The sequence below is a fragment of the Durio zibethinus genome, chromosome 27, assembly GCF_047325235.1.
Source record: "Durio zibethinus cultivar Kanyao isolate XHJ-2024 chromosome 27, ASM4732523v1, whole genome shotgun sequence".
Classification (NCBI taxonomy): domain Eukaryota; kingdom Viridiplantae; phylum Streptophyta; class Magnoliopsida; order Malvales; family Malvaceae; genus Durio; species Durio zibethinus.
In genome coordinates this window covers 17,713,495-17,727,807 of record NC_143188.1, presented here as the reverse complement: position 1 = coordinate 17,727,807, position 14,313 = coordinate 17,713,495, and the positions used below count along the sequence as shown (strand labels likewise).

At 29.4% G+C, this 14,313-nt stretch overlaps 1 protein-coding gene across 1 annotated transcript; it reads left to right on the top strand.

Annotated features, from left to right (window-relative positions):
* Window positions 1–9,243: 9,243 nt before the first annotated feature.
* On the top strand, window positions 9,244–11,384 carry LOC111279570 (UPF0481 protein At3g47200-like). The gene is made up of 2 exons (XM_022866515.2): window positions 9,244–9,307; window positions 9,923–11,384. Exons 1-2 carry the CDS (start codon window positions 9,287–9,289, stop codon window positions 11,348–11,350), a joined length of 1,449 nt encoding a protein of 482 aa, XP_022722250.2. The 5' UTR covers window positions 9,244–9,286; the 3' UTR covers window positions 11,351–11,384.
* The last annotated feature ends 2,929 nt before the right edge of the window (window positions 11,385–14,313 follow it).

Sequence of the window (14,313 nt, the reverse complement as noted above, 5' to 3'; positions counted from 1 at the left end):
GGTAGAGGGTTACCTCTTACCAAATCGTTTTTCTATTAATAAAATCAAACCTGATTTAGCCAAAAAAAAAAACAAAAACAAAAACAAACAAACAAACAAATGGTGAAATCGGACATCTACTGGACTTGATATAAAGAATACTGGTGTCCCTCACCTATAGAAATTGCGGCCTATCGAAATACGGAAGAAACTGATACCTGGCTCACACGTTGTGCCACGGAACTCAAAGAGGCTAGAATCAAGTTCAAAAAGGTGAAGCTTATTTGATATTAAGTGTGTTAAAGGGACTCTGAAAATCCCAAACTTGGAAATCTATAACCGGACAAACTATTTACTTCGAAATGTCATTGCCTTGGAGCAGCTTTCCCCGTGCGGAGATATAACTCATCTCACGGATTATGCCATGTTAATGGACTGTCTTATTAATTCTGGAAAAGATGTGGAAATACTTGCACACTATTAAATTGTTGACAACTTTTTAGGTGATGACGAGGAAGCTGCCACCCTGTCTAATAGGCTCACTGACTCAGTATTCTAGTCCTCAACCTACTACTACCATGAAGTATCTGACAAAGGGAACAAATATTGCAGAAGATACCGGAACAAATGGCTTTGCCAACTTGGATCACAACTATTTCAACAGTCCATGGGCACTTATTGCCGTTTTTGCTGCAGCATTCATCGCTCTACTTACCCTCATGCAAACCATTTTTACTGGAATTGCTCTTCAAAAGTAAGAAACTCTACTCTCTTTCATTATGTATTATATATTATATGTAAATTATTGAAAATACTTTTTAAAATACAATTATTTGCAGCGAGTGATGTGAACTTATTATTACAAGTTAGTACCACTTATCTTTTGTGTAATATTAGTCTAAGAGTGATTTGAACGTAATTGATTATTGCTTGCTGCTTTTTCCTAAGACTTGATCTCGCTATTTTGTTTTACTTTATTTTTTATTCTTTTCTTTGAAAAGTAATAAAAGAATTCAGGGTACCTTATAACCATTTTTTATCTAAATATTCTATTATTTGTAAATTATATTTCATGCAGAGATGCTTCAGAGTTTATCACCATTAACACAACGCATTTTCAAATTGTGAAATTAGGAAGTCTATTGTATTGTGTTTGATTTATGATATATCCATCAAATGTATTGTCTAGTAGATCCATTATATTGGTTGTCATATGTAATTTTCTCACTGCTATTTAAACATGTGTCCTATTTGAAATTTGAATTAATTTTTATTCAAAATTCTTTTCAATTTAATAATTAATTGATATACAATTTGAATTTCATTTTTTTCTATTCATTTTTAGAATTGAAAAATGCTATTCAATGTAACATTTTGAAATAAATTGTGACCTTAATAGAGATTATAAGAAATGATTTATTGTAAGATAAGTAATAATTCAAAAAGAAAGAAGAAACAGAACAATTAAAACAATATAAGAAAAGCTATTATGCAAGCTGGCAGAATGAACTATAATCTTTAGAAAATTTTGTGAAGATATGTATATACCATTCTGAAATCAGATGCCTTGCTTGCTCTGTCGTCTCGTCCTTTTGCAATCAAAGATCTTTAGTCTAATGCTTAATTTGAAATTTCCTGTTCTTGAGAAAAAGATTTTTACATCATCATTGATGTAAAGATCGAGTTGGCGGAATTCTAAAAGCAATTAGATGTGAGATGGTTTTCCCCTCAACAAAGCAAAAACTGAATACATGCAAGAGTTGGCAGTTACTTAACATAAGAGAGAACTGAAAATACAGTTTGCACCATACTAAGTAGACGGAGGACAACAGCAGCAAGAATGGAAACAAGTGCCCAAGGACTGTTAAAATAGTTATGCTTCAAGTTGGCAATCCATTTGTTCCAGCGTCTACTGCAATAAATGTTGACCTTGTTGAAAACTTCAGAGTAAAAGGAATAACGGGATATGCTTACAGAGTCACCAAGCATATTAAACATGGTGGCAATCACTTCATCATTGCCTAACCAATTATCAATAATCCTCGCTGACGAAGTAATTCCACATCTTTTGGAGAGTAGATCGGGCAGTCCATGAAGTTCATATAATCAGTGACACATGATTCAAACTTCTTCCAGGGAAAAACTGCTCTAAGGCAATCAGATTCTGGAGGAAACATTCTGTATGGTCATCAATATCCAAGGTTTAGTACATTTTGATTTGTCAAAGCTGGCTAGTTGGGCACTGGTGTTTTTTTTCCTAGAAAGTTTTCAATGCTCTCCTCTTTCCATGATCTGTCCACAACTCGTTTTAGTTGTTTTTTTTTATGGGGAAGACACAGAAAAATTAGTGGCTGATTAATATGTAAATTATAAATTAAGGCAATATTTAACAATAATTTCTGAATTTTCAGCCATGGCTGACATTAAAGTTGAGAATTAGTGGAGTTTTCCGTTATAGTTTACGAAGCAATACAGTTCTCCAACTACAGTTTTGTAACAAAATTAGATCAGTAAACTTGGTGTTATTAGTGCTGTGTTGATTCACTTCACATCGTTGGTTGTCAACCAACACCAGAACTTCAATTTCCTACATTTCTAATAAATCGAAACTACAACTAGTTCCATGCCAACACTTTGCTATACCATGTCCTACTAATCTAAAAGGGTTAATGTCATATTAAATAATTTTTAAATTATAATAAATATTTAATATGATATTTGAATTTTAATAATCTATAATGTGATATCTAAATTATAATATGTTAATTAAAATGATACTTAAAAAATATTTATCTATTATGTATCATTATTTGAAATTGATCACATTAAAATTAAATCTTATATTAATAAATAAATTTATAATTTAAATATCATATTAAAAATTTTTAAAAATTAAATACCACATTAAATTTTTTATTATATTTTAAGAATTATTTATCCAATCTAAAATCTAACATAAAATGAAAGCTGTCGACGACTATAGGTGGCATTGAGTCCTATGGTCAAGAGATATGGATAATTTTTTTGATTTTCGAGGTGTGGTATGGACATTTTCAATGTTAGATTGTGTAATTTTTTATATTTTTTTTTAGGAAATAGGGGTTGGTTGTCCTTGTCCATGAAAAATAGGGTGTGCTGAGTATACGGATGTAAATGATACATTAATACTCATAAGTTATTCGAATTCGATTCAATTAAAATTCGAATTTGATTTGATAATTATTGAATCTAACTCGAGATCGAACAGCTCAACTTACTGAACGAGCCAAGTTCGAGTATATTAGTACCTGGCTCAAATAGCTCACGCGTCTAATCAAGTTTTTTTATTATATATATTTTTTAGGAATTATTCAAAGTGTTTTTACCAAAAAACATATTAAATAATCTCCTTAAAATTTTTTTGACAAAAACACATTGAATAATCCTGTTTTTTTTTTTTTATTATTCAAAGTGTTTTTACCATAAAATGACTTAAATAATCCCCTTCATTATTTTTTTAGATTATTTAAGGCGTTTTTGGCCAAAAAAAACCTTGAATAATCCTGTTTAATTTTTATTATTATTCAAGGCATTTTTGCTAGGGATTATTCAAGGCATTTTTACCAAAAAATGTCTTGAATAATCTCTTTCAAATTTTTTTGACAATTATTCAAGGCTTTTTTGTCAGAAAACACCTTAAATAATTTCATTCAATTTTTTTGGGGATTATTCGAGGTGTTTTTATAGAAAATACCTTGAATAATCTTTTTCAATTTTTTTGGGATTACTCAAGATGTTTTTGTCAGAAAACACCTCGAATAATCCCTTTAAATTTTTTTTTATGATTATTCAAAGCATTTTTGCTAGAAAATGACTTAAATAATCCTCTTCAATTTTTTTTTTTGGATTATTCAACGCATTTTTGCTAGAAAATGCCTTAGATAATACCTTTCAATTTTTTGGGGGATTATTGAAAAATACCCTTCAATTTTTTTTTGGATTATTCAAAAAACACCTTAAATAATCTCCTTCAATTTTTGTTGGGATTATTCAAAACGTTTTTGTCAAATAATCCCCTTTTATTATGATTCGAGCCGAACGAACTCAAGCTTAGCTCAAGTTTTACCTCGAATCAAGTTTGAGCTTAGTTTCAAGCTTCGATTTTTGAATCGAGCTCAAGCTCGAGCATCCCAATGTCTTGAATCGAGATTGAGCTAAGTTTTAAGCTTCAATTTTTGAATCAAGCTCAAGCTCAAGCATCTCAATGTACTAACTCAGCTCGGCTCGATTATACCCCTAACTAAATGGAAAGTGAAGCCAAGTGGGAGTAGGGTATGAATTTTTTTAATTATTTTTTGAATTGAGCCAAGGCATATGCTATTCTATTAGTCCAAAGGTGCATGGTTTATAGGAATTTTTATTCAGTTAATTTGGTCAATTTTGAATAGAATTATTTAAAATTAAATTAATTAAATTATATCATTTAACTTTTGTTAATTAAATTAAATTTATTAATTTTAAAAATTAATCGATCGAATTTAATTTGATCATTTTAATTTTTTTTTATTAATCAAATAATAAATATATTTAAGTTAAATTATATTTTAAATTCTTAATTTTTCATATTTTAAATAAATTAAATAAACTTATCCAACAAAATATTCAAATATCAAAATATTACATTAAAAATTTTAACAATTTATGAAAAAAAAAATAATTTCATGTATTTTTTATTTTATATTTAAATTATATTATATTTTGATTAAAATTTTAATTAATTTAATTAATTTGATTTTCAAATTGAATTAATCGAATCTGGTCGCTTTGGCTTGCTTTGAACAACAGCTTCAATCTTCTCCATAACTGCAGGATTCAGCAATGGGATTACATCAAGTTCGGTCATGTTTTCTTGAATCTGAATGGGGAGAAAAAGAAGTTACTGTTTAGTTGCATGTAAACGTATTAGCTGTAGCGGTGGTGAATATAATCAAATAGTATTCCACCCTTTAAAAGCCAAGTAAAAGTTAAGAACCAAATGCACCTGAATCTCAATGATTAAAAAAAAAAAAAGAAAAGAAAAAAAAACTTAATGGTTTAGTTTGATTACAATTACTAACGGTAAATAAACGCTTATAATGTCCACGCAAACACCAACAACATGAAATTAATCAATCATACATACTAGGAAATTACTTACTCAAACTTGTAGACAGATGAACTATGAAAACAGAAAGAACATATTTGTTCAGACATTTGGTAGAAGTTTTTAACTTACAAGAATGCACTTGGTTGTAATATATGCATGTTTGTTTAGATAGTTCAATTGCCTAAACAAGATATCTTTTTTCCCATTTCAAGAAAACTTTAACAAGAAACTCAAAAGTAATGAAATAAGGATAAATCCATAACATGTATTTTGGGTTGCAAACCTATCATTACCTGCTACTCCAAAGCTTAATGAAAAAAATAATAAAAACAAGAAAGAAGAAGAAAAAGTTGAAACATTAGATAGAAACTTCTTGTAACCATATTTCCACCATTTTACAAGTTTAGACTTGAGTTTTACCCACAATGTCTTAGCCTGCTGGCAAAAAATGGCACCTAGGTGAGGCAGCTATCCATGTATTCAGGAAAGATGGCCATAAAGGAGATATGTCTATAAACCCTAAAGAATATATCACTCCATAGGATGTAAGTTGCAATCCTATCACCTGCTATTATATATACAAACAACTATCATCCCTGATTAATCTATGACATTCTCATTAAATTACCGCCTGTATGGGGCAAATTATTCAATGTCATTTTGTGTGTTCTTCTAATATCAATCATCAATATAGAAATATTCTAAGTGCATGAATGCGTACCAAACAGCAAAATTTTATATTGCATTAGGAAGAATACGTGTTTACCATTGCTTCCATGAAGAAATAAATTAATGAGATACATTACATGCTAACCTGAGATTCCTTTGTAGCACCAGCAATAACTGATGATACATTTGGATTTGCAGCACACCATGCAATTGCAACCTGAGCTAAAGGTACACCAAGTTCATCTACAATTCGCTTCAGTCCATTAACTTTCTTCAGCACATCATCAACTAGTGATCGGTTAGCATGATATATTCTCATTTATTTTTTGTACAAAACTATAAATATTCTTTAATCAGCGTTTCGTAAATATTAGTCATTGCTATTGAAAATGAGTTTTGATCCCGTGGACTTAATGATAGCCATTAAATTTTAATTCATAATAATTAAAAATTACCAAAAATACTTTAATTGGCCAAATTTAATTTTTCTTGATAAAAGTATAATTGATGTTAAATTAAATTCATAGGTAACTTCCTAATCTCCAAAGCAATAAACCATGCTTTCTTTTTTTCAAATACACTAAAAATTTTAGGTCTTAAACCCAAAACAAACTTCATAAACCTGAAAAACATCATACAGATAGTGAATAAAAATCACATTTACTATTTCTTTTGATATTAAATTGGTTGTATTTGGTACGTGTTCATATGAGTATTCATTAAAATGTCCCTTACAAACTTCATTATCAAAATGAGAAATTATTTTATTTACTATGAGCGAAATATTTAAATTTTATAAGTAGGATTACAAGAGTGATATATATCCATAAAGTATAATTAAAAATAAAATTAAAACATGTTTCAATATTTAACTCTGCTTGTAAAATTAAAAATTTACACTAACAATTGTGTCAAATACTAACTTAATCAAAATATCTATTATCATCACTTGAACAGCTTGTTTCCCCCCAAGAACATAGAACTTCTTGGTAAGTATGTTTAAAACTTATTAAACCCTTTTTTCCAATAACTTGAACGGCTTGTTTCCTCAGGAGCATGAACGCTCGGTAAGTATCAAGTTTTTGGTCTTCCAATTATTGAAAGCAAAAAGAAAAAGCGTCTTTCATTGTTTTAGGGCTTTCTGAAGTTATATATAGCATATTTAATTTAATATGATTAAATTCTAATTTATTTATCATGAATTAACATTGGTGTTGGTGGTTGTGGTTGATCCATATGGACCATATCAAATATACAATTATCACGAAACCAAGTTTGTAAAACAAGAACCTTTTTTTTTTTTTTTACAGAAATAGCTGTCTTAATGTTTAAATTTAAAAATTTATTAAGAAAAAAAATTAAGAGTTGCTATTAATTTTTTTTATCTAAAATATGATTGATCACTTAAATAAATTTATCCTTTTAAGATATCTAAAGTTTAATTAAGTATCTTTAAAAAGAATAAGTTATTTTTTACTTATTAGAATTAGGTTTAAGATTTCGATTATGTGTAAGAAAAATTATAATATCTTACAATGTTTATTTTAAAACGGTGCTAATTAACTCTAAATTATCCTAAAATCATCTTTTTTTAATTTATTATTATTTTTAATAAGAAATTATATACTAATAAAGAAAAAAAATTAAAATAACAAATTAAAAATAAAGGAATAAAAAAACGTGTATTTACATATAAATATAATGGAATAAAATAAATAAATAAATATACAAAAAAAAAGCAAAGAATTATACCTAACTTGTGCATTGGATTTTAGCACAAGGAAAAACCTTATAGCCCAAGGAAATGGCAATTGAAATCTTGCTGCCCATAAATTTATTAGCTTTGGATATGCCTTTACTGTTGATTAACTCCTTTTTTACTTTTAAAATTGCAAGAAGCTTTCCAAATTTCAGCTACAAACTTCTCCTACTTTCCTTCTATGTTTTCGGCTAATTACTTCTTAATTCTGAGTTTAGAATTGTGCCCTTTTTATAGAAATTGAATCCTTTTTTAATTTGAAAATTTTTAATACTAACTGAATCTATTAAAATCTCATCAAAATTTTTTTTCCTTCTTATAGAAACTTGATTCCCTAGAATTACCAAAATCAAACTTAACTTTTATATTTCAAATCTAAATAAAATCACAATCTTTAAAAAATCAAAATTTATGTTATTATTATTTTACCATAAATAAAAATAAAACACACTTTGGGACCTTTAAATTTGAACTTAAAAATTAATTTTTAAAATCCAATAAAAAAAAGCAATTCGAAATCCAATAATATTAAAAAAACCTCCAACAAAAGTAAATTTCTATAATTACAAGTGCCTTTGTATTCACCTTTGGAATCAACTGTTTGAACTCTGAATTAATTCCTCAAAATTTGGCTTGACTGAGCTGAAATCTGGTCCACAGTTTTTCATCATCTGATTGGTCGCTGCCTTTGGACCAAAACACAATAATAAAGAAGGTGTTTAAAGAAAAAGGCTGTATGAAGGAAACAAGATTCTTCTTAAAACTTCTGGGGAAAGAAGTCTTAAAGCTGATCAAAAGATCAAAGAATATAATATAAATCATACAATTTATAAAAGCCATAAGCATAACAAAACGTTTCTTGAGCGACTGCACGATAAGAATATCCAAACCAACCTTTGCAAGCAAAGCATACAACCAAACCTTGTTTGCTCGTCTTTAAATTTTCTATTCAAAGGTAGAATAGTGGAAACGGAAGAGTATAGGCTTTCACAACTAGGCGCACTATTTTGATATGAAAATAAATTTTTTGTAAAAAATGTGTTACTTCGTTGGTAGTCATGAGTTTGGCTTAAAAAAAAAGTTTTGAAGATAACAATGTAATTAATTTTGTATTTGAACATGTTTGCTTTGATTATTGTGAGCCATAACATATACGATTGGAGTAGTAGATATAATTTGAACAAGATAGTATATGAGTAAAAGGGAATTATCTCTCACTAAATGAAAAAATAAAAAAAATAGTCTATGACAAAGACATAAAGCAATACAAATAAATTAATAAATTAATTTTAATAAAGTAATTGAAATCTATTTTATTAAAATAATTTTAATAAAGTAAATAAAGTTGATGTTGACATAAAATTGACTTGAAACGACGAGTTTATCTTGGTAGAGTTAATATCAACATATATTATCATCTTGAAAAGAAAATAAACTCACACTTTGAACAAAGCATACATAATTTTATATATATATTGGATTGAAATATAAAAAAATTTTATCCTCCAAAAGGACCAATTTGCGTCCGGAGTGACCGGGTCATCATTACATTATTGCTTGTTTTTTAATTATCATTCAACTACTAACAATCCGGTACAGCCAATTGTACTTGTTGAAAATTCATTGCTTTGATACAGGAAATTTGAGCTAGAAGAATGCCTATATAAAGTCCATAATTTCCATTTCTTATACACACTTTTTGTAGCTATTTGCAGCTTCCAACAAAGAAACCAAGTGAAACACGTTTGCAAGGCATGGCACGGCTCTCTGAACAAGTAAGTATCTCGTATCTTTAAATCTAAAAATTACAACTCATCATACCTGTCTCATTAATATAGGTTTTTTCTGTTAAACCGTAATTTAAAATTCAGGAAATCAAAGATGGTAAATGAGCTGAAATTTTCAGATGGGTTGAATTGATCTTCACTGCATCTTAGCCAAAAGGCCGAGAAAAGTATTGAATTGCTCTTCGCTGATAAATGGATCATTTCATTTAAAATTGTTTAGAGTTTTTGACAAAATATTTTATTATTAAAATATTTTGTAAGATAATTTTATTTAATTAATTTGCTTCAAATATGAAAAACTAAGAGTTTAAAATATAATTTAATTTAAATATTTTTAATTATTTGGTTAATTCTAAAATTAACCAAATTAAATTTCATTAGTTAAATTTTCAAAATTAATAAATCAGTTCGGTTAATAAAAATAAAATAGCATAATTTAATTAATCTAATTTTGAGTAATTTAATTTATGAGATTAAAGAGGAGAAAAACTACAAGATTTAAAAAACAAAAAAATACAAAAGTGACAATAACCAATATTTTAATTTAGGTATGCTATGAATACTTTGCATTTTATCTGTAACATAGTTTTATGCAATTTACAGGCGGAACTACTGGAAGACCCCGTTTGCATTGACATAGACAAAATGCTTAAGAGTCTATCAGAAAAATCATCTGAGCCTTGCATTTCCAAAGTACCTAATTATCTTCGTCAGGTGAACCAGAAGGCGTACGAACCACAGGTAATTTCAATCGGTCCATATCACCGGGGTAAGGATCACTTAGAAGCAATGGAAGAGCAAAAGCTTCGCATGCTTCAAAAGCTTCTTGAAGAAAGAGAGGAGAATCGTCTTTCAGTATTTGTCATGAAAATGAGAGAATTAGAAGATCAAGCTCGCAAATGCTATGCAGAACATGTGAGTGATCATGACTCAGATGATTTAGTTAAAGTGTTGCTCCTTGATGGTGTCTTTATTGTCCAGCTAATTCGCTGGCGTTTAGTGGGGTGTCCAAATTATCTAAATGATATGGTAGATTGTTACAAAAATGGATTATGGAATGCTTTATGTCAAGACATGTTATTAGTCGAAAATCAACTTCCCTTCTTTGTCCTTAGGGAGTTATTTTGTTTAATTGTAAGTAGTTGGGCTGATAAGGATAGGATCTTCAAGGAAGCAATTTATCAGACGTTGGGCGGTCTAACACCAGGCAAAATGCGCACGAGAGACGATCTGAGGTCCTTGAATTTGTTAGATATCAAGCATTTGCTCGACTTCATGCATCACTGCTGCTTTCACCCTTCAACTTCAGAAGTGGAGGCCCGTAAAAAGAACCCCAGAGACGATAATTCAACTTCAGAAATGAAGGACCGTGAAGAGAACCCTAGAGATCGGAATTGCTTTATATCATATATCAAGCATTTACCCGATTTAAGGTGTCACTGTTTCTGCCATCCTTCATCTTCACAAAAAAAGAATGAACTGAATTTCATACGTTGTGCCACAGAGCTCAAAGAGGCAGGAATCAAATTCAAATTGGTCAATGGAAATCCCATGTTCGATATATGGTTTGAAAATGGGACTCTACACGTCCCTGAAATCAAAATAGAAGACCATACGGAACCTTTCCTCCGAAATCTCATTGCGTTTGAGCAGCTGTTCCTAGCAGACAGAGATCTCAAGTTTGCCACCGATTATATGTTTTTTATGGACTACCTTATTGACTCTCCAAAGGATGTGGAAATACTTTGCCAACAAGGAATTATTAAGAACATGTTAGGTGATGACAAAGCAGTTGCCGCCATGATTAATGCTCTAAGTTTCGGTGTCACCTTCTCCCCCAGCTTCCATTACACTGAAGTATTCAACAAGATAAACAAGTATCGCAGTAGACGTTGGAACAGCTGGATGGCGAACTTGAAGCACAACTATTTTAACAGTCCATGGGCACTCATTTCCTTTCTGGCTGCTGCTCTGCTCCTTCTACTTACACTGCTACAAACTGTATTTTCTGTTCTCTCTTATGCTCAATGAATTCCCGCTCTCTAATGTGTTCTCTTATTGTTAATATCTCAAGTGTGGAATTGCTACTTCAAGTAGAAACTGGGAGCATTTAGAGGAACTACTAGGTCTTGAGGCAGTATGGTACTTTCCTTCAAGGAGACCAGCAGGCTAGCATTTGGATCCATTTATCGGAAATATTAAATTTATAAACGACGGGTTCCGTGGACTTGTTTGGGCTGGGTTTGGGTTTTGCTTGAGGTCCAAGCCCAAGCCGAGTAAAGTCAAATAATTGATTTTAATATTTTATGTAGACAAAAATATAGTTTGAACAAAACTTCCATCGATTCATCCAACTGGGAAACTGAAATTCCAACATTAGATTTGATCCTTTTAAAGAGATAACAATCACTAAATAAGTCTGAACTTTTTACTCAAAAATTCCATTTTATGGTAACAATAATAACAACAAAAAACTCTAACTCTATATGCTACTGCCTTTCAACATTGATCCATCCATGTGTTTTCCACGGTGCGGCCTCTTTTTTGTCCCTTTCTGGTTGTAACAGGAGACAAAAAGGGAAAATTCTATGTACCTAGGATTAATTCTATGGATGTTATTAAATATATGTAGTTCTTGTTATCACACTTAATTTTTTTTATTTAAAATTAACATCAATATATAATGTAATCAAACTTTTTATGTCATGAACCTGATAATTAATTGTTCAAAACCTTTGTTGGAGTGGCAAGAATACTTGAAATAATCTGCTCTTTTGCTGAGAAAACTCACAAATAAACTATAACATTTAAAGTTTAAGCAATAAGCAATAGGAAAGGAGTCAGCTAGTTAGCCCTTTAAGCCAGTTACATATATAGGAAAGGAGTGAGAGGTGTTAATGACGGGATCGGGTCGGATAGGCTGCTGTTGCTTAGCATAACTATTTCAACAGTCTTTGGGCACTTGTTTCCATTCTTGCTGCTGTTGTTCTCCTTCTACTTACTATGGTGCAAACTGTATTTTCAGTTCTGTCTTATGTTAAGTACCTGCCAATTCTTACATGTATTCAGTTTTTGCTTTGTTAAGGGGAAAACGACTCACATCTAATAGCTTTTAGAATTCCGCTTTTGATAGCTAGGCTTATGAAACTTTATTCTATTAATGATGATGTAATATGCACAATGTCTATTCATCAAGCATTTTTCAATTGAATAGCATTTTTCAATTCTAAAAACGAATAGAAAAAAAATGAAATTCAAAATTTATATTAATAAATTATTAAATTGAAAAGAACTTTAAATAAAATATTAATTCAAATTTCAAACAGGATACGTTTTTAAATAACGATAAAAAAGTTACATATGATAAAAAAAAATATAATAACTCTATTAAACAATAAATTTAATGGATAAATCATAAATCATATACAATACAATAAATTTTCTAATTTTGCTTTCTGGAAATGCTAAACTCTTGTGCTAATGGTGATAAACTCTAAAGCATCTCTACATGAAATATAATTTACAGTTAATAACTTGGTTATAAGGTACCCTGCATTCCTTTATTACTTTTCAAAGAAAAAAAAATAAAAATAAAGTAAAACAAAATAGCAAGATCAAGTCTTGGGAAAAAGCAGCAGGCAAAAATCAATTACTTTCATATCACTCTTAAACTAATACGATACGAAAGATAAGTGGTACTAACTTGGAATAATAAGTTCACATTACTCGCAGCAAACAATTGTATTTTAAAAAGTATTTTCAATAATTTACATATTATATATATATATAATACATAATAAAAGAGAGTATATTTTCTTATTTTTAAAGAGCAATTCCAGAAAATATGGTTTGCATGAGTGTAAATAGAACGATGACTGCAGTAGCAAAAACGGAAATAAGTGCCCAAGGACTGTTGAAATAGTTATGATTCAAGTTGGCAGGCCATTTGATCCGGCGTCGTCTGCAATATGCATTCACTTTCTTAGATACTTCATGGTAGTAGATTGAGGAGTAGAATAGTAGTCAGTAAGCCCATCACCTAAACAGTTGTCAACAATTTCACAATGTGCGAGTATTTCCACATCTTTTGCAGAGTTAATAAGACAGCTCATGAATATGGCATAATCCGAGATATGATTAATATCTCCGCACGGGGAAAGCTGCTCCAAGGCAACGAGATTTCGAAGCAAATAGTTTGTGAAGTCATTGACTACCAAGGATGGGATTTTCAAAGCCCCTTTTTCATACTTAATATATAACAAGCTCTCTCCCTCCAACTTTTTGGACCTGATTCCAGCCTCTTTGAATTGCGTAACAGAATGTGTTTAACCGAACTGAATTAAATTCAGTCAATTATTTTTAAAATTAATAAATTCAGTTCGTTTAATTAAAATAAAATAAAATAATTTAATTAATTAGATTTTAAATAATTTATTTTGAAATTAAACAAAAGGACTAATAGAATAGCATAAGCCTCGACCCTCTATTCAAAAAAGAATAAAAAAAAAATCATACCCTACGGGCACTTGGCTTCACCCTCCACTCAACACACCTTGTTTTCACAGACAACTAACCCCTATTTACACAAAAAAAAAAATAAAAATCCAAAAGGTTACACAAACTAACTTTGAAAATGTCCCTACCACACAGTAAAAAATTCATCCATATCTGTTGACCGTAGGACTCAATACCGCCTGTATTCGTCGACAGCTTTCATTTTATGTTAGATTTTAGATTGGGTAAATAATTTTTAAATTATAATAAATATTTAACATGATATTTAATTTTTATAAGTTTTTAATATAATATTTCAATTATAAATTTATTCATTAATATAGTACTTAATTTTAATATGATTAATTTTAAATAATAATATATAACAAATAAAAAAATTTTTAAATATCATATTAATTATCAGATTTATAATTTAAATATCGTATTATAAATTATTAAAATTCAAGTATCATATTAAATATTTTATTATAATTTAAACA